Raw genomic sequence first — 20902 nt, 5'->3', positions numbered from 1 at the left:
ATTTATACAATATTGTACAAGCCTCTACCTTGTATAATATGGGGATCCAGTTGTATAACTTATATGGGTGATTTGTAGATTACTTTTTTAAAAATGAAATGTATAACTATTGAACATGGCTCCCTGCCATATCTTCTTCTCCTGGTCTGGAATCAAAATGTGTTTAGTTATTTTTGTCTCATGTATACTGCTGTAAACAAGTAAGTAGCACTGCTGTGCAAGCAAATAAACATCTGAACCTAGCAGTCACATGTCAGAAAACAGCATGGGGTTTTGCATTATCCATTAATTAAGCTTGTGATACTAACCACCTTTATAGCAATTGATATTCTTCAGCCATTTCTTTTACTTTTTATTCTTCATGAAAAGTTGCCTCACTCCGTTCAGATTCCTCTTTCTCCTCCCCTTTTTAAGGCAACAGCTTCTCACTCAGTGAATAATAAGGGGCAAAGTCCTTTCTCTCCTTAGCTGACTCCGAATGAAGAATTAGCTTTAAAAAGCCAAATTCTATTAATTTTCCTTCACTTCTGCCAGCATCAAGCAACCATCCCCCATCAGTCCCTTGCAAGGAATTGCCTGTACAATGAAAGACATTATTTTCTGACGCTGACGGTTTAAATCTCCAAAGGGCAGCCTAATTTTATACCAACTACAGAGGAAAGCCTGGGATTCTCTTGTGGCTATCATTTCCCAAAGTGTTTATTTACCTCAGTCGGCACCGGTGAAAGGCTCAGCTTGGTGCCTCTTCTGTTTTTCCTCATGCTGCATGTGCTGCATTAATAGGATTATTGGAGGGATCGGAGTTAATTCCCTTTTAGTAAGGAAGACAATGTTCTGTGTGAGTTTTATGCAGAAACAGAGACGTTCAGTAACTGTTACCTTGTTTTCATTGTGATAGGATAGGTTTTAAGAAGGAAAAGCGGCTGGGAGGCAGGATACAGGCTTTTTTTAATCAAACATTTTTGAAGCTGTTTGCATGTGACGGAGAGGGGGGAGAAAGACGGAACAGAATGGGGACAGGTTTATTTCTCTGAAAGAAAATAAAGAGCTGCTGAGATGCAGCTTAGAGGGGGCTCATCTGTTGCATCCTGAAGGGGTGAGTTTCCACACTGAGGGCACCGGAGGGAACAGTATTGAGTTACTCGAAAGGAATTGTTTATGGCTCTTTTCCACACACACACACGCACACACAGACACGCACATCCAGACACCCCAGCCCCAGAGTGTTCAGTCTTCAGACGAGGGACTGGTGAGAGGCGTGCGTTACAGAAATGGGTTAAACGTGTAATCAGAGGCCATCCTGGTAGCTCCAGAAGCTTAAGGGAGATTTCTCTAAGCTGTTCCGAAGGGCACAAGGCTGCTGTGTGAGCTCCTAGTCAGGGGGAGCCACCGCAGCCGTTGGCTGGACTTGAAGCCGCGCCAGTCTGCCCAGGAAACAGTGAGAAAGAGGAGTTTGTCTGGATGGCTTGACCTCACACACCTCCTCCACCCTTTCCCGGGCAGCGCGGTATAAAAGGCGCCTGCTGGGGCAGAAGTTTGGAGCTTAGAACAAGAAAGAAAAATCTGACAGCCTCCAGGCAGGAAGCAGTGTGGCTTGCTGGGCTGAGGCTCAGAAGCGGCAGATCATGGCTTCGGTGTTGATGTGTGGAGTGGAAGACTTCCTTTTCAGCGGCAGCCGCTTTGTCTGGAACTTGACCATCTCGGCGCTCAGGCGGTGGTACACGCAGAGAGTGAGGGGGTGCCACCAAGCCCTGAGCACGTGGTGTGGGGTAAGGGACCTTTATCAGGTAAACCCGTGGCGATTTTGGCTTGTTTTGTTCGTTTTCCTTCCTCACGCACAGCCAAAATGGGGGAAGGAAGAATAGCAGGGAGTCCATCTGTAGCAGCCTGACCAATTCACCTGTGGAACACTCTTGAATTAAGGACGTGGCTCCTAGACCTCTGCACGGAAGACACGCAGTCTTCTGATTTAGACTTTCCATGCCTCCTGAGTCAAGCGGCGAGGAAGTCTGGGGCGGTGGAATTTGTGTTTCACATCTTGCTTTTTAAAAAATGCAATGCCTTTCAGAAATCTTGGCATGTCAAAATTCCCTCCCATGTTCATTTAAAACTATTAATCGGGACTGATTCTGCTTTCAGTCCCAATGTCATTCATCAAGCTTGCCATCCCTTGCTGCTTCAGGCTTTTAGAACTAACGGGACTAGTTCAGTTTCCATCAAGAGCACGAATGCAGAGCACGGAAGGCTGTGGCTGGAGAAACTTACTATATTCTCCCTAATCCTTTTCTCCACCCCTCTCCACAGTTCTTCTTGTTTCCCCAGTAATAAGTTGTTTCAAAACGTCTCATGCTCTTCCTCTTTGTCATACCCCATTCGTTGCTATTCTACCTAGTTTGGAGATCAGGGATCAAAAAGTGTCAACTGCTTTGAAAAAAAAAACAGTTAGAAAAAAAATTGTCATTTTCATTCATGAACATTTTCAAATTATTGGGTCATATCATTCCATAAGTTCCTTTCAGATTAACTCTTTTTAAGAAATCTTTTTTTTTTTAATGTCAAGTTAGAAATCAGTTTCTACACAGTTTTCATGTAACTTGCAGTTATAGTATGTATTTTCACATGAGTGCGTGTCTCTGGTTTTAAAACGGAATGCATTGGCGGTTTAGTAAGGAAGCTCCTGAGGTTATAGGTCTTTAATATTTGGTGAAAATAGGTGTATTGTGACCTTTGGCGTCCTTATGGAAATAGCTTCTATTCCTGAATGTTAATCAGATAGGTGAAAAAAAAATCAGATTAGGGTGGCCAGATAAATGATCTTTGTTCCTTTTAATTATAATAGAATCATTTTTCAGGGTGTGACAAAATGTAAATTTGTGATCCTATATGCTGTGTGTGTGTATACACACACACTATATAGTGTAAACATCCTAGGTGAAGTCAAGGGTCAATCATATTATTGCCTCAGCATGGACTTCTTTGTATAGACACTAGGACTTGAGTTCAACTCAAAGGGATTTCTGCCTTTAACTTCCCACTATCGGACACATGCTAACTGGTTAAGTGAATTAGATGTTTAAACAAGGTTGGGAAAGCACAGAGAGCATGGCTTCTGGAATTCTTTCCAGGTGATGTTGTTACCAAGAAACAGGTGAGTAGAGGTAGATGTATTCAGATCCTAAAAATGTGTAAGATCCCAAAACTGTTTACTCAGAGGACTCTCCTTGTAGTGGATTATTGTTTCAATTATTATTTTTCCTAGGTCTGTACTGTCTTTGGTTATAAGTGCATAATAAACTAAACTACTAATTTTTGCTTTGTAACACTGGCACTGGGAAAGAAGAGGGAGAATGCATTCCAGAAAAAATTCCCCCAGTGCATCCCTATCTTCTTCTATAGGGATGCACTGAGGGATTTTTTTCTGGAATGCTTTCCTCTGCAGTCCCCATCCAGATCTGGCCCATTTTTGAACTTGCCTTTTCTTTTGCCAGCTTCTACTCCACACTAAATTTGATCCAGTTCTGTTCTGTTCTCAGAGAATTTTCCTCCTGATGTTCAGATGGAAGACAGAACCCCAAGTCTCTTTACATAAGTTCTTTCCAATATTCTGTTGGGTTGGAAAGAACAAAAAAACCTACTAGAAGTCATACTTGTACTAATTTTCAGAGTTTTATCTCTCCCCTCCCCACCTTGCTATTTTATATGTGTATATATATAAGGACCTGGAACTTCACAGTTTATCTGAATCCTTTGAGAAGAATAAATAATCAGAATGCCCCCAGGTTATTGAATTCAGCTGTTAGACATGGAGCTGTCCTCCCATTAGGAGAACTGAAGAGACCATTTCAAATTGAGGCCCCACCCATTGCTCTCCCAAAGCAGGTGATTCATTGTGCATAAGACCCTTGTCCAGTTCATCTGAGCAGTTTGTGCTGCAATCAGTCACCATATATGTTGCAATGAGGAAGTTCTCAGAGGGATACATTGGAGAGTGGTTGTGGTTTTGAGGTGGAGCTAGCAGTTGTGGTGGCAGTCATTTGACCATATGTGCTCTAAGGTCCTCCTCAGAGTTACTTTTATAGGAGAGCCAACTGTATGGAATGGCAGTACTGCTGCAGACAAGAAGTGGATGCCTAGGTGGGAAAGGTGGAGAGACTAGCAGATCATCATCCCATTTCACTTGGTACATCTTCTCAGGCCAGATGTTGTTTCACAGAAGAGAGGCAGAGAGTAGCTGACATTGGAAAAACCAGTGTTAGCTACAGGTTACTTTTTTTTATAGTAAATTTTATTAGGTTTCAAGAGAAGAATAAAAACTACAAAAACAAAAAAACTACAAAGAAAGAAAAAAACTAAAAAGTGCAGAAACACAAGAGAAAATTTTTTCAAATTTACAAAAAGATGTGGCTTCTGACTTTTAACAGCAGGGATATACAAAAAATTCCATAATCAATCTCTTACTCTATATTAAACCAAAACACCACATTACTTCTATAAGTCATTCCACTTTAACACATAATAAAAATAACTAAGTACAGTTACTCCTCCCCCTTATATTAAAATGAAGGAAAAAAAGTTCATATAAACCTCCTAAACATCTTTCTCCCTTCCAAAAGATAAAAATATTTAATTATTCCCTTCCTACCACTATTCTATACATTTCTGTCTACTATAATAAGAATCAAATTAAAAAGCCCATAGTAAAGGTAAAGGTTTCCCTCGACGTCAAGTCCAGTCGTGTCCGACTCTAGGGGGCGGTGCTCAATTCCGTTTCTAAGCCTTAGAGCCGGCGTTGTCATAGACACTTCCGGGGCCAATTCAAACAGTAAATCCAAATCTTTGAAGGCAAATAGCATCAATCAAATCCTTAAAGCAAACTAGATGAACATCCTTCAACCTTTATCCCACTTCAAAATAAACCAAAGCAATTATTTATCCCTACAACATTCTTTCCTCTTGAAAGAATCAAACAGCCCAACTGCCGCCCTTGAAGATTCCACGTTCTTTTCATGGCATTCCACCAGGAATTTGATTTTACTTATGACTTGCAGATCGCTCTGTCCCTTAGATTTCTCCAACTCCATTATCCAATCTTCATCCAGCATCTCAATAAAAATCCCAATCTCAGTCTTAAAAAAAACCCTTTCTATTGTTCTTAAATTCCTCAGTTTCATCCACCACATCCCCAACCTGATGGCACATTTTAGATCTCATATTATCTACAATGTCCTGGATATCTTGCATAAAAGCTTGATAGAAGTCAGAAGAAATCTGTTTAAAATCCTGGTGAAAGTCAGAAAGAATCTGTTTGAAATCCTCCATGTCACACGTAGTAGATTATGGCGCCTCCTAGGAGCTTAACCAGCAAAAGTTGAAGATATGGAAGAGTTCCAAAATGTGTTTACATAGAGTGAGAGTGAGATAGCAGACAGTTCTCAAGGGAAAGTGAAAACAGAAAGCTGAAGGTTCAAATCAGCTGATTCAACATGTAGGAGAATGCTAATATCTTCAAATTTAATACAAAAATAATAACAGGAAGACAATTGTTTACTCTCAATCTTTGGAATTTCCTTTGGAAGGAAAAAGAAATCCAAAACTTAAAAGAATTTTTTTTTTTAAAAAGTAATCCCAAAAATAACATTAAGCACCAAGAGAACCAGCCTCTCCTCGCTGTAGAAAGCCTCTCTTGAGGTACATGTACTTTAAAAAAATGGTGATTTAGAAATGGGGTGGCCGGTCTTAGTGTCCCTTTAAGGCTACAGCATGGCTTGGAAAGTGAGGAAGTCCCCACCTCCCAGCTGGCTCTTACCAGTCGAATGCAAAGCACTGTTTGCAATCTTCTGTCTGCAAGCAGCTGTCCGGAGGGCAGATGGGATGATTCCAGGTATTCTCCTTGATCTGGAGAATGTTTCTGGGTTTCAGGAAAACCTGCCTGTGCCTGAAAAAGTTGCCATGTTGTCAGCTCCACCCACTGAACCAGCGGGCACAGCCGTTCAGTCCACCAATCCCACCAGAAGCCAGCTACAGGTTACTTTTGCCTGTCGGTGAACACTTAAAGATTTACTAACATGCCCACCCTGGAGTATGTCCTTAGTCTCAATCAAGTGCTAAAATTACCTATTCGATATTTTTTTATCAGGTTCATTCAACTTGGGAAAAAAATTCAGGGTCTTACAGATCTTTTATGCATTGCCTTGGTTCTCATTCCAGAACATTGCAAACTCTGAAACAGATTTTTTTTTGGTCCATCAATCTTACTATTAGTGATACTTTTGATGGGATAACTATTCTAAAGTTTAGAACTTTGCATTATCACCTAGGCCTATTATGAATTTCAAGAAAGGTTGGTTAAAACAACACCATTTTTTTTACTCTTGTTAGTTTATGCTAAATGGTGAGTATTTCCTCTGACCCATGAAGTTGAAGTCTTTTCCTCTAGGAAATAAAATAAGAAAGAGGTTTAGAAGAAGCTGGGGTGGGTGGGTTGGCAGAGCTCCAAACCTTGAATGTTTGTCAATAGACTATTTCCAATTCAAAAAATATTAGAGGATTACATTTTGAGTTAGGCTGCAATCACCATGATTTAAATCAAAAGAAGAGTGTTTTATATAACACTAGCCTGTTCAAGTGATTTACTGCATAGGTGCTTCCTATATTTCTTCTGCAAGCCTGCAAAGCGTACATATCCTGCATACACATCATCCAATTTTTTTCAACTATGAAATTAATTTTGCTTCTATATAAAGGATTAAATTTGTGGGTCAGTAAAAAGAGCTTCTGTGGGTTATATAATTACAATGGGTTATGTAATTACAACTTTTCCCAGTAGTGAACATCTTTAATGCTCCTTGTTTTGTAGCAGATATTGAGTTATGCCTTCTTACAATATTATTATTACTACTATTGCAAATAATATCCCTAAAATGATACACACGGACCAGACAGGTTATATACCAAAAAAGAAGAGATTGAACAACAGTAGGTTTGTTATAAATGCATATTTATAACATTGAGGGACCGCCTCTTCCCCATTACATCAACCTGTCCCACCCGATCATGCAGAGAGGGCATGCTACGGACCCCGTCTGTAAGAGAATTTCATCTGGCAGGGTCCAGGAAGCGGGCCTTCTCCGCAGTAGCTCCCGCCCTGTGGAACATGCTGCCCCCAGAGGTGAGACTGGCCCCATCGCTCCTGGCCTTTTGGCAGAGTCTGAAGACCTGGTTCTGCCGCCTCGCTTGGGGTGGAGAGGGGAATAGATCTACATGGGGATGGTTGCTATAGACCACTCCTCCCACACTTGGACTGTTTTAGATTCTTCACCACTTGGATTCTTAATTTTTACCTCTATTTATATTATTTATTACTGTATTTTACTCTCTGTATTTATGGTTATGGTTTTAATCGATTGTTGTAAACCACCCAGAGTCCCCCAACGGGAGGAGATGGGCGGGGATAAATTAGATAGATAGATAGATAGATAGATAGATAGATAGATAGATAGATAGATAGATAGATAGATATTAACATCAAGAAAAAGAAGGCAGCTGTAATATTTTTAGATGAGGAAAAAGCTTTGATAATTTGGAATGGATATTTCTGTTGGAGGTTCTAGACAAATTGAATCCTGGAGAAGAGTTCAAAACCTGAGTGAAGAGCATATATCAGTGGCAACCTTTAGCGTAGACCAAATGCAATGTAGTCCAAGAAACCTTAGTTCAAAACCTTGTTCAGGAGGAAAGCATATATCAATGGCAAACAGCAAAAATTATAGTGAATGGAACAGTCTCTACAGGTTTCTCAATATGTAAAAACACATGGCAAGGGTGTCCACTCTCACCTTTACTATTTGTTATTGCTTTGGAAGTCCTAGCAAACAAGACCTGCAAAGATAAACAAATAACTGAGATCAAAATTCAAGAAGAATACTATGCAGATGATATAGTACAAGTAGTCGATTAATGACTGCCCTGCTTAGCAACCATTTGAACTTACAGCGGTTCTGAAAAAGTAGGTTTATGACCAGTCCTTGAACTTATGATGGTAACACATCCCCACAGTCACATGATCGCCATTTGCAAGCTTCATAGCTGGCTTCTGACAAGCAAAGTCAATGGAGAAGCCAGCAGTAAGTTGCAAGTTGTGGTCACTTGATGACATGCTTAACACCTACTGGTGATTCGCTTAACGACCACAATGGAACTGATGTCATAAGTCGGGCACGGTCATACAATATTTCACTTAATGACCATGTCACTTAGCAATGGAGTTGCCAGTCCCAATTGTGGTTGTTAAGTGAGGGCTACCTGTATTAACAATTATGCAACCACAAAGTTCCATGTGAGAGTTCAGGAAAATAATTAAAGACTTTGGCTGCATTTCTGGATGTACAATTAATGAAAATAAAACTAAGATATTGAAAAAGACTGGCCGTGAAATAACAAAAAATTGAGTGAAATACCATACCTATTACTGTACTCCATTTGAGAGGATGTAATAAAGAATATATTTCAAAACAATTACAATAAATTATGGAAAGAAATAAAACAAGACCTCAAAAGGTGGAAAAGTTTAAAACTCTGCTAGTTAGGAATTACTGCAATAAGAAAAAATGAATATACTACTCAAGATGAATATTCTATTCCAAATGGCACTGATTCCTATTTCAGATAAAAATCTGCAGGACTGGCAAAGAACAATTAACAGATTTATATAGAGCAGGAAAGAACCAAGAGTAAGATTCAAAATTTTGCAAAATTCAAAAGGAAGAGGTGAAAAGATGATGATGGAAAAATTGGCCCAGAGAGGTCTTTGTAGTCCCAGCAGAGTCTTTTACAAATCAATAAGAGTTCATGCTAATAGTATTAGGATTTGGCTCAACTCCCAAATAAAGGCTGAAGCTTAGGAGTCTCTAAGAATATTATTTTTATATACCTCATGACACATTATCCTAGAAGAGATTGTTTTTGTATTTTGCAAAGATTCTCATTTTTCAGTGAGAATTTTATTCCCCATTAATATTGGCACCTCTGATTTCTGAGCCTCGTGTGGCGCAGAGTGGCAGGCAGCAGTATTGCAACTGAAACTCTCCCCACGAGTCGAGTTCAATCCCAGTGGAAGCTGGATTCTCTGGTAGCCGGCTCAGGTCGACTCAGCCTTCCATCCTTCCAAGGTCAGTAAAATGAGCTTGCTGGGGAAGGTGACGACTGGGGAAGGCAATGGCAAACCACCCCACTCTAGTCTGCCAAGAAAACATCACGAAAGCAGCGTCCCCCCAAAGAGTTAGACATCTCTCAGTGCTTGCACAGGGATCTTTCACCTTTCACACCTCTGATTTCTATAATACATTTAACATAATATCAAGGAAATGTCTAGTATTCAATGCTTCTTATGTTTAGTTATTTATCAGTGTTAAGAAACAATTCAGTTAATGCATAAGATTGTTACAAAGGGTTTGTGATTATCTTTCATCCATGATGGAAAAGACCCAAATCTATCACTTACCTGAATCTACTATACCTCAGCAGTTCATATCAGCTTACACACTTGGCCTGATCAGACACTGGTACAAATAGAGAAAAAAAGAGGTGGAATTGACAGGATTGAAGTAGGATTGACAAGAGAGGAAGCTGGATAGGTATAACTGGAATTAATTTAGATCAGCATGCTGGCTGGGGAATTGTGGGAGTTTGAAGTCCACACAACTTAATGCTGCCAAGGTTGAGAAACACTGGTTTAGATAAACATAGGTATATATGTATTGTAAGCATATATGAAAGTGAGTATGTTTGATAATAACTCTCCAGTGTATTACTGAGTGATAATCTGCCATACTGATACTACAAAACTTTTATTTTGGTAGGAATGATATAAATTTTACTTCAGAGCATATATCTGAAAAGTGCTCTGCCCATAAAAAAACAGAACTTCCCCTAAATTTGCCTGTTTTCATTATGAACATTTGAAGCTGCCTTAGCATCCTGTTTCCTTTGTTGGGAGGGGATGTCTATAGTCTCTGTCAAAAGTCCTATATAGCCCTACTATTATTTGACACTGTTTAAGTGTGGGTTTTCTGCAAGCAAATTAATGCTGTTGGGGACTGTTACAGCCTTTTTGGAAATGAAAACATACAGTACATGCATAGAGAACTCATTTTTAGAATGTGTGGTCTGAACACTTGAAGTACGCTTCTGTTGGATTATCCTGGAGCAGTGCCCCAAATTAAGGAAGTTGTGCTAGAGGGATGAAGAAGCAGCAAGGAAACTGTGCCTGAATAGTTTGAATTGTGATGAACACCATGCTTGTTCTATTTTAGAGGCCGAAGTTAATGTAATGATAAGTTGGAGCAAGCTCATACTAAACCCTGGAAGGTTGATTCTTCCAGGTCAGATGGGGAAACTGCTGACAAAATTTTAAATTCAGAGTATCAACTTGGAAATTTACACATATTGCTGAACTACTAACTTGGAACGGAGGAATAAAGACGGAAATAGACTACAGTATTTCTGTTTCCTGTAATTCAAATCTACAGTAGTTAACCTGGGCACCTGCAATATTAATATTTCCTCTACCACTCCACCCTTAATAAATTTTCCAAAATGAAATTGCACAAAAAAGGAGAGTGTCTTTACAATGATTTTTCCAGAGGTAACAGAACAATTATTAAGATTTGAAAAATCCATACAATATATCTGCAGTGGAGATAGACTAGTGGGTGTTAAAGATCCTTTAGCTCTCAATTTCCTTCAAACCAGAAACTCTGGTTTGATGTGTTACAAATCTGTCTTGAACAGCTTGATTTCTGTTATAATTGCTTGCAGTTAGGTTGTGCTATAACTTAATATACCCTTTTTGAAGTCAGTTTATTACATAATTGAGGATACCCAAATTAGAATTCTTTCGTCATATTTTCTTAGAAAAGCATAGTTTCTCCTAATGGAATTTGTCCAAAATGGATACTAGGACATTGTATAAAATATGAGTAAAATTATTCATGTTGGTATAAATATAATATAAAACAATATCACTAATCAAACAGACAAATAAAGCTATAAAAACTATGAAGCAGATAGATATTATCATTACCATTTAAATTTCCCTTGGCAAATAAAAAAAGTTTTAACCTATTTCCAAAAAAAGTATTATATAATTGGGGGTGGGATGATCAAAAGTTACTGGCTTACTTCTGTAAGACCCAGACAGGCAGGCTAATATGTAGAGATGTTCTCCTCAAGATAGTCGATTTCAGAACTGTCTTTAAAAGGGATTTAAAAATAAATCCTACTAGCAATTTTGAAATGGACCTAGAAACAAACAGGTAATCAGTGTTTTCATTAACGATGTGCTGAAATATGGTCTTCAATCTTCAGATCGTTTTTTTTTTCCCTTGAAAAAAGGTTCTACTTCTTTCTCAGAATATTATAGAGTTTTTTCTAATAACATCATTTGTTGCAAGCTGCCTTGCTGCTATCATTGTTTTCTTTCTTTAGGTTACACATTTGTTCACCATTCTGTAGCCTCCTTCATTATAGTGCATTTCATGCTCAAGAGAAGGGATTTGATTCAGGCCAGGATTGCCACAGATGAATTTTATAGAGCTCTCAAAGATGGCATCAGGCTCACACTTGCCATTTCTGTTGCAGCACAGATTGGCATTTTTTGCTTAATTGTATTTTGCCATTCAATTGTACCTATATGAAAACAAAGACAACTTTGGGCATAAGAGAAATGCATGAAATTTATTGAAAGCAATCTTGTCTGTTTGTGCCAAGGTTTCTTTCCTTTTAGTAGATGAATAACTATAAATCACAATAACACAATCTGAAATATTGAAAATAGTAACAACAGCAGCAATAGCCTGTCTTGCCATTTTATGGTTAGATTAGTTTTTCTCATTCAGCTTCCAACCATTTCAGTCAAGTATATTTCCACCTCAGCTTGTGAAATAACATGTTTTGCTCCTGGAAAAAATTTTTTAAAAAGGGGAAGAAGATTGAATGAAATAAAGTTTCGTATTGCCCCTCCTTCCTTTACTGTACAAATTTCATTTCCTGACTGTGAATTTCATCTCATTTCCTTAAAGGCACTACTGTGACAGTTTTCAAAATAGGCATTCCTTTATTCATTTGTTTTCCATGTGTTTATTGATTCATGTTTTCTGTGCCGAAGTTCACAAGATATATTAAATTTTACGTGTAAAAATCTTTCTTGACTATTTTCTTAACAGAATGCAGTTAACATTTCTTTTTTTCTTTTGTATGTATACATTTTCCCCATCTCAAATAGATTACATAATATCTGCCCAGAGTCCCTCTTTTGGGGGAGATGGGTGGTAACAAAATTTGAATAATAAATAAAATATAGTAAGTGGAATTAACTGCACCCATCCATTCCAATTCTGGAGAAACTATTTTAAGGATCTTACCAGATTGTATCATACAGTTATTTTTTTATCATTTAGTATTAGGTTATGAGGGGAAAAAGCCCAATATTATACCAAAATTTCATTGAATCATAGGACTGAGAAGGATTTTGGGAGTTTTCTAGTCCAACCCCCTGCCCAGGGCAGGAATCCTCAAACCATCCTAGAAAAATGGTAATCCAACTTTTGTTTGAAAACCTCTGGTGATGAAGCACCACAGCTCCAGGAAGCAGGCTATTCCTGGTCAGAAATTACTCCTTGTTCCAAATTTGGATTTCTCTCTAAAGATTCCTCCCATCGGTTCTTGTCCTATCCTCAGGCATTACAGATAATAAATCTATACCCTCTTTCCTGTGACATCCCTTCAAGTATTGGAACACTGCAGTCATGTCTCGCCTTAGCCTTCTCTTCTTCAGACTAAACATACCTGGTTCCTTAGCTGTTTTTCATAGGATTTAGCTTCTGAGTCCTCCATCACTAGCTTTGTTGCTCTTCTCTGCACTCTTTCCAGTTCCTCAGCATCCTCCTTGTGTTGAAACAACTAGAACTGGACACAGTATTCCAGATGTGGCATGCCTAGTGTGCATACAGCAGAACTATCACTTCCTGTGATCTTGACATTAAACCTCTGTTGATGCACCCAAGACTGCATTAGTCCTTTTGCCAGCTGCAGCACACTACTTGCTCCTTCTTAATCTGTGGTCTGCCAGAACTCCCAGATTCACAAGCACCACTGCACTTGTACTGTACATCTATCAGTACATCAGATTTTTTCTACCTAAGTGCAGAACTGTACTTTTCTCACCATCGAACTGCATTTTGTTGGAAAAGGCCATAGGCTTTTTCCAACGAAGTCTATCAAAACCTACCTTTCCAACAAAGTTTATCGATACCCTTTCAGATCTTGTGCTCAGATTCTGAGGTGATAGCAATCCCCCCCCATCCCATCTTTATGTCACCTGCAAATTTGATGAGATTCATTCTGTCCTCTCATCTAAGTCATTAAATAAAAATGTTAGAGAGCACCAGGCCCAGTACATAACCCTGAGGTACCTCACTGCATAGCTCTCTCCATGTAGTCATAGATCCATTAAGGAGCACATGTTGTGTACAGCTTGTCAACCAACTGCAAAGCCATGTGTTAGTGGGATCACATCTTCCATTTAAGAAGGATGCTATGGTCATCTCGATCAAATGCCTGACTGAAGTCCAGGTAAACTACATCCTCAGCATTTTGTTGACATTTCCCTTGTCAAAAAAAGCAATAAGATTTGTCTGGCACAAACTTTTTAACAAACCCATGCTGGCTTCTGGTAAACATGCTTTCCCAACCCCAGTTCAGATGTTAAATCTCCAGATGGTCCATGCATAACCTTAAGCAAGCAAGTTAGATTCTTGATTGGCACCTAATGTTCTAGGAAATGGGACAGCTCTTTGACTCTGGATTGTGTTGCAGTTTCCCAGAAGGATCAGGTAGTCAGCCTCAGTGGACTCTGGTTTCATCTCTGTCCAGCTGAGCTTTGCCTGATTTATTTATTTGTTTGTTTAAAAATTTAAGCTGCCCCAGAGTGAAATCTCTCTGTGCAGTTTACAATAATCATAAAAAAATGCAATTCAAGGTAAAACATATACCATAAAATCAGGAATAAGTCTTGTTGCTAAATAATAAAGGTATAACAAATAAGACAGATGTTCTCATAGATATGTTGAACTGAAGCCACAGAGTTGAAGAGGGGCCGACCAAGGGCAAGGTGGATGGATGATATTCGAGAGGTGACGGACTCGTCCCTGGGGGAGCTGGGGGTGTTGACGACCGACAGGAAGCTCTGGCGTGGGCTGGTCCATGAAGTCACGAAGAGTTGGAAGCGACTGAACGAATAAACAACAAATAGCTATGGAAATAGTGGTGTATAATGTTACAGGTGTTTCATTTTGTCAGGATATAAGATGGTGAATTCTGAACTACAGTAGCTGCCGATTTGGACTATTTATTTAATGAACTGATTTACTTTTATTTGCTGAGGCTTTGTTCTTTTTCAGCAGGACTTTAGCTATTTCTATCTTCTTGCACTGAGGGAAAATGTGTGTTTAGAATTTTCCCTCTGCTATTGTTTGTGGTACAGAGGAAAGAAGCAAATGTTTTGAATACTAGCTAAGTTTTAAAACTTAGCGGCTCTAACAGCATCCTTGTCAGATCCACATATCCAAATAAGATATTCCCCAAAGAGAGGTGTGCCAAACATTTTAGGAGCATTAGAAGGTGGAGAGTAAGGGACGCAGTGGCGCTGAGGGTTAAACCGCTGAGCTGTCGATCGGAAGGTCGGCGGTTCGAAACTGCGCGGCGGGGTGAGCTCCCGTTGCTCGTCCCAGCTCCTGCTCACCTAGCAGTTCGAAAACATGCAAATGTGAGTAGATCAATAGGTACCGCTTCGGCGGGAAGGTAACGGCGTTCCGAGTCGTCATGCTGGCCACATGACCCGGAAGTGTCTATGACAACGCCGGCTCCAAGGCTTAGAAACGGAGATGAGCACCGCCCCCTAGAGTCGGATTCGACTGGACTTTACGTCAAGGGAAACCTTTACCTTTACCTTAGAAGGTGGAGAACAAAAGCTGAGAAATTTTACTATTTCCACTTTTCTTTTTTTGTCCTTTGGGCACTACCTGTTCACATCAGCTTACTTTCCTGCTTATCACTTTAAGGATCTGCTGTTGTATAATAGTTAAGGTATTGGACTCAGACTAAGGAAAGTCAGGTTGAAATCCACCTACAGCCATGGAAGCTCACAGGGAGAATTTGGCTAGTCCACTGCCTCTCACCTCCATTTCCCATACAGGGTTGCAACTCTGAGAAAAATTAAAGGAAACAGTGCTGCATACACCATTTTGAGCTGATAGGATCAATAGCTAAGAAATAAATATTATTGAAATAAGCCAAATCTGCCAGGGATCATTTTGGTCCTGTGATAATATATGATCACATGTGTGATTACATGACATATAATCATGTATTTTATGAGATAATTGTACACTTGTCTAGTCAGAATATAGCTAGACCAAATCGTTCTCGTTTTGAAATGCTTTCCAGCAAGGCCCAAAGAGGTGTGGTGTGATGGCTCTAGTATTGGACTGGCATCAAGGAAGACCCAACTTCTAATCCACAGTTACTCTCCCTCAACCCAGCCTACCTCACAGGGTTGTTGCTGTGGAGATAAACAGGGGAAGGGAGCATTAAGTATGCCAATTTGAGCACCTGAAGAAAAGGCAAATCAATAAATCAATCATGCTTGTTATGAATATTTGAATACAAATCAATGTAACTAAAAACTGGATATAATCAGTCTGAATATATAAATTCCATGGCATAGATTTCCCAAATAACTATGCACCTTAAATTTAACATCCCCTTTCAAGTTTTATCTGGAGTGAAATTAAATTTGTGCCATCTTAATATCCCACTCAGGCTAAGCCTAAATGCTAGATTGTTAAGAGGGAAGACTTTCCACATCATAATTAGCCATTAGCGGTTCCATTGATCCCCTGTACAGATGGCGACTGGCACATTCTCAGTGACTTTAGACAGGACAATCCTCTGAATTGTGGGATGAATTATTTATCATATCCCATAGGCACATATATACACGTTTTCCTTTAAACTATCGCTTACTTGGATTGATAATGTCTATCTCTTTACATCTCTCAAGAGAAAGATTATTTACATGGTAAGATTTGATGCTGGGGAATAAATAATATTAGAGAACTCTTCATTGTTTTAATGTTTGACCAGGGCAAGGTAAATTTATTCTAGAGGAACACAGAGGACAAGTATAAGGGGGTGAGCTGCTTGCAAACCTATACATGTCTGGAAATGTGCTGGAATAAATCTTCCACTCAAAGCCCTCCAGTACCCACTCAGGCCTCCAGGGAGAGCCTGTTGAATATGCTGTTACCTTTCACTTTTATTCCAGAGACAACCTCTCCCTTCACTGTTTTTGAGGAGGAGGAAAGTGGAAACATGCCATGTGCCTTGGATTTTCAGTTTCTATAGCTTACCAGGGGAACTGTGGCATGTAAGAGGAAAAAGTCTCTGTCAGAATGAGAAAATAGACTCTAGAAGAGGATGCAAAGCTTTAATTATGCAGATTAAAGCTAATAAACTAAATGAAAGTTGAAGACAAGGGAGAATGGGAGAAATATGTCATGAGTCCTGCAGGCTTTAAGTGTCTTCTTTTCCAAGCAGGAATATATAACCCCATACACCCACCAGCCATACAGGGCTCAGTTCAATACAAAGGCACAGTTCACATGTCCATAAAATATCTCAATAAAAGGAACTTAATCTACTTCAAGCTTAACTATTCTCTATGACTATTTTCTTCTGATTCTTCATCAGTTTTTCTAGTGTATGTGGGGGGGTGCTCTTACCAGACTTAAGTCGCACTGAGAAGAAATATCCTCTCATCTCAAGATGGACAGCAAAACAACAAAGAAAAATGGAACTGCCCTGTCTTCTTTTTAAAGCTCTTTTTAAATCTGAGAGGGGAATTTTCCTGTTCCTGATTGGTTCTTCAGAGTTTGATTTTCTCAGGCTGTCTGCCGGCTATCTAAGATTGGCCAGTTTAGGTTTGACTGACATTTCAGTTGTAAGTTTCCCCTTAACTCTTTCATGTCCAAACACACCCACTGCAAAGATTTAGAGTGTCTTTGCCTTTATTTGAGGTTCACCTTTTTGTTATTCTGCAATCTTTGACTCATCAGTAAATCAAATGACCACAGTGCTTAAGACTTCAACTGTTCCTGAAGTTTATTTATTTTTTATGTTCACGCACCCTGTCAGCAAAGCAATGTTACATTAAAGGTATAGTTCCTGATGTTTTCATTTTTTATCCCTCTTTATTCTTTTTTTATCCCTCTTTATTGCATTTTGAGAGATGATTTTTATTGGAACCCCCAAGCAGGTAGGATTTAATAGTTCCTCTGAAATTTTACTGGTAATCATCTCTACCCCCTTATGACATAGATCTTAAGGGGAAAAAAAACAAATTCTATTTGCATCCCTGGGGACTTTTTTCTCCCACCATATAGATATGCAGGACCAGAATTCTGTTAGAAGCAAAGGGAGTGATTTTTAACAGAAAAATGTTTTGTAAGAAAGAGAATTCAACCTTTAGAAATTTGAAATTTGTTTCATTTTATAATAGATGGTTTTCCAGAATTCTTGGGCTTTACAGTATTGCCACCAAATACGAAAAAAAATGACTTGATCTGGTTATTGCATTTCCAGCAATGTTTAGAAAATGAATTGAGAAGCAACCCAGCCACATTGTTATGTTCAGCAATAATAAATGTTGAAATAAATAAATGGTTTTCAAATTACTGCTCCAATTCAGAGGAGCTGGTAGAAATCATCCAGATGGAAAGGTCTGTTCACAAAAATTTTATGTCCTCAGTATAATCCCAAAAGTAACTCCCCATATCTTCAAGGTCACCATCTTGCATGAAATATGAAGCATTACTGTACAAAGGTTATTCCACATTAGATACCCTTTTAAAAAGGTGAATGCTGATTCTGCACTTGTATTCATTTCTTGTTCTCATTATTACATTATCATTATATTCAAATCCAGGCTTTTGTTGAGTATTTATGGCAGTGCATATAAGACATTCCCTCATTTTATCCTTACAACATCAGTCTGTGAGTCTGTGACGGATGAGAGATTCTGACTAGCTTATAGGCACCCGGTGAGCTTCATGGTGAATTGAAGATTTGATCCTGGCCCCAGAACCCATTGCACCACCTGGTATATTCAGTTTGGTTAAATATGTTACCTACCTACCTACCTACACCACAGTTTTGTGGTGTACTCTGTCTCTTTGTATGCATCTTAGTTTAGTTATCATTTTGATTCTTTTAATTGGCTTAGTTATCATTTTGATTCTTTTCTTTTAATTCATTTTGATTTTTTTAAGATTCTTTTTCCTTCATCCATTCTTCTATGGATAACCAAAAGAATAGGACTAAAACATAGGTAGTCAGCTTTTCTTGGATACTGGTTGTATATTCCTGAAACTGGTCTATTGGGTTGAATTAGTAGTGATTTAATTTATATCTAGAATAAAGCTGATCCAATCTCTGTGCGTATTGTTTGGTGGAATTCTCTTAAAATTATACCTATTCTAAAAAGAAGATAGCGATAGTCTTGGATAAAAAATGATTCAAAGGGAAACCAGAGTATATATTGCATAAATGAGCCACAGCATATAGTTTCCAATACTGATTGAGAGCAGGGAAAACCCTAACACATTGATAAATATTATTTTTATTTATTTATTATTTATTATTCAAATTTTGTTACCACCCATCTCCCCCAAAAGAGGGACTCTGGGCCCGGACTATAAATGCTGAATGTTATAAAATATTATAATATTAAATATATATTAAATATATTAAATATTATAACATTCAGCATTTATAGAACATCAGCAGAATAAGAGATTCTAATATAATCAAATATATAACAAAGCAGGTGCATTAACTGATTCAAATAACAGTTGATATATTGGATTTTTAAAATGTTTTAAATCATCAGCAGGGTTTATGAAGAAAGGAAATTCCATAAACACGAGGCCGTGACTGAAAAGGCCCTGTCTCCAGCCCTTGCTGTAACATAATGTAATGTACAGTAATACGAGGTTGACCTTAACCCCAGGCATGTTTTCATGGGTACAGGCAGGCCTTCAAAGCTACAGTCTTTAATCTCTCCCATTTATTACTGGCATTTCTATGCTGCTTGACCCCAGAACAACTCTGGGTATTATATGCATTGATTAAAACTTTGGATGACAGCTGTAATAATATTGTTGAACGTAAATGAAATAATCTCTGCTTTTCTAAAAAGAAAATTGGTCTGCTCTTTTTATTTCTTGTTCATGTTATGAGAAACAGATCCAGGTATACATAGGCTATTTCAGAACTTTTGTTAAATACTTGAGGGAAGGAAACACGCTCAGTGTGTAGGTTCTCCCAGTGTGTACATAGTAATGAAATTTGTAATATTTCCACAGGCATTACATGTTGAATAATCAAGATGTGTACATATGTGTATACTCTTAGTCTAGCCTCCTCCAACCTGGCATCTTCCAGCTGTTTTGGAATGTAACATCCATAATTCCCACCCATGGTCAATTACTAGGCTGACTGAGAATGTCAGAAACAGAGATGAGATTAACATCCATTCAGAGAAAGAGATCTCTAAAGGCGAAGAACCTACTTCCCCCGGCAATACCTCCCAACTTAGAGCTTTCATAACTTTGCCTTAGGTAGGCTTGTCAGGGAACTGTTGACCTTCGCATTTTTTCCATGAAAAATGCCTCATTTTGGATTTCTATATGGGTAACAGAATATAAAGCACTTTGCTCAGGAACCGTAAGGAAGGTCTATTTCTGAGGTATGGGACTGGAAATGGCAAATAAGTTTATCTCAGTGGGACATAAGAACAATATATGGCTTTTTGTTTTTTGTTTGATTGTTCCTTTTCCATGCAAATCTTTATATCTTGTGTTGCCTAGCTTATTTTGGAGGACTTTAGTTTCTCATTCTGTAATCAAAGCAATCAACAGTAAAGCCATTTCCTAGAGATTAAATGGAACCGGAATAAGTCTGGAACTATGGGAGTCCTTGCTACAAACACCCTTTTTTCGGGGAAATACATAGACAAAGGCTTAGGAGAGGGAATTGTATTATATCTTTTGCTGTTCTTTTCAAAACTACCAAAGGATATGATCTGGAGGTAAGAACATTTATATGTATTTTTTGTTAAGTCCCATTAGTTTATTAATTATGTTATGGAGGTCTTAATTAAATAAGAAACATAATTTCAGAATTAGTAATTACAAAGAATAAAATCATATGTCAAAAGATGGTAAATTGAATTGAATGTAAGAATTCTTGATTTGCCTTGGAGTGATAGAATTATTAAGTTTGTCACTGAGTGGTGGGATGCAATTAATCAGTAGCATGACAAGGCATTTGTTTACTCTAGATGTATTTTATTCATTGATATTCGGAATGTTTTTTTTATTTTGATCCTACTATCTATTTCCTTTGCTACAAGCACTGTTCTCCTTGTGAAAATATTACATTTTAGAAACTGATGACAAATCACAGTTGGTTTTGATTTCACCGGTAGGATGGATTGTACACCTTACAATATTGGGACTCTTTCAAGAATCATGTTATTGAAAGCAAAGAATTATTCTGTAATCTCCCAAAGAAGGATAAGCAAGAAATCATTGGAGCAAATGGTCCCTTTTCAGCTTGTAACCACTAGGGTCTCATGAGTGAAAACTGCTTTTCCTTATTTCCGTCTTATCTGATGCAGTTCCTGGTCCTGGAAGATGCAACAAGGACAGGTGTAGAGGTCATTAGAAACCTCTTAGAAGAGGTACTTAAGAAATTACAAAACTTCAACACAGTCAAATCCATTATT

General features: G+C 38.4%; 1 protein-coding gene across 1 annotated transcript in view; it reads left to right on the top strand.

Moving 5' to 3' along the window:
* The first annotated feature begins 1625 nt into the window (after window positions 1-1625).
* Window positions 1626-20902, top strand: part of FRMD4B (FERM domain containing 4B) — a 154005-nt gene continuing 134728 nt past the window's right edge. The window contains exon 1 of the mRNA XM_063291563.1: window positions 1626-1787. Coding sequence (XP_063147633.1) covers window positions 1626-1787 — 162 coding nt within the window. The remainder of the gene's footprint in view (window positions 1788-20902) is intronic.

The sequence above is a fragment of the Candoia aspera genome, chromosome 2 (genome assembly GCF_035149785.1).
Source record: "Candoia aspera isolate rCanAsp1 chromosome 2, rCanAsp1.hap2, whole genome shotgun sequence".
NCBI lineage: Eukaryota > Metazoa > Chordata > Lepidosauria > Squamata > Boidae > Candoia > Candoia aspera.
The sequence above is the reverse complement of the archived record's forward strand: the minus strand, read 5'-3'. Positions and strand labels throughout refer to the sequence as shown.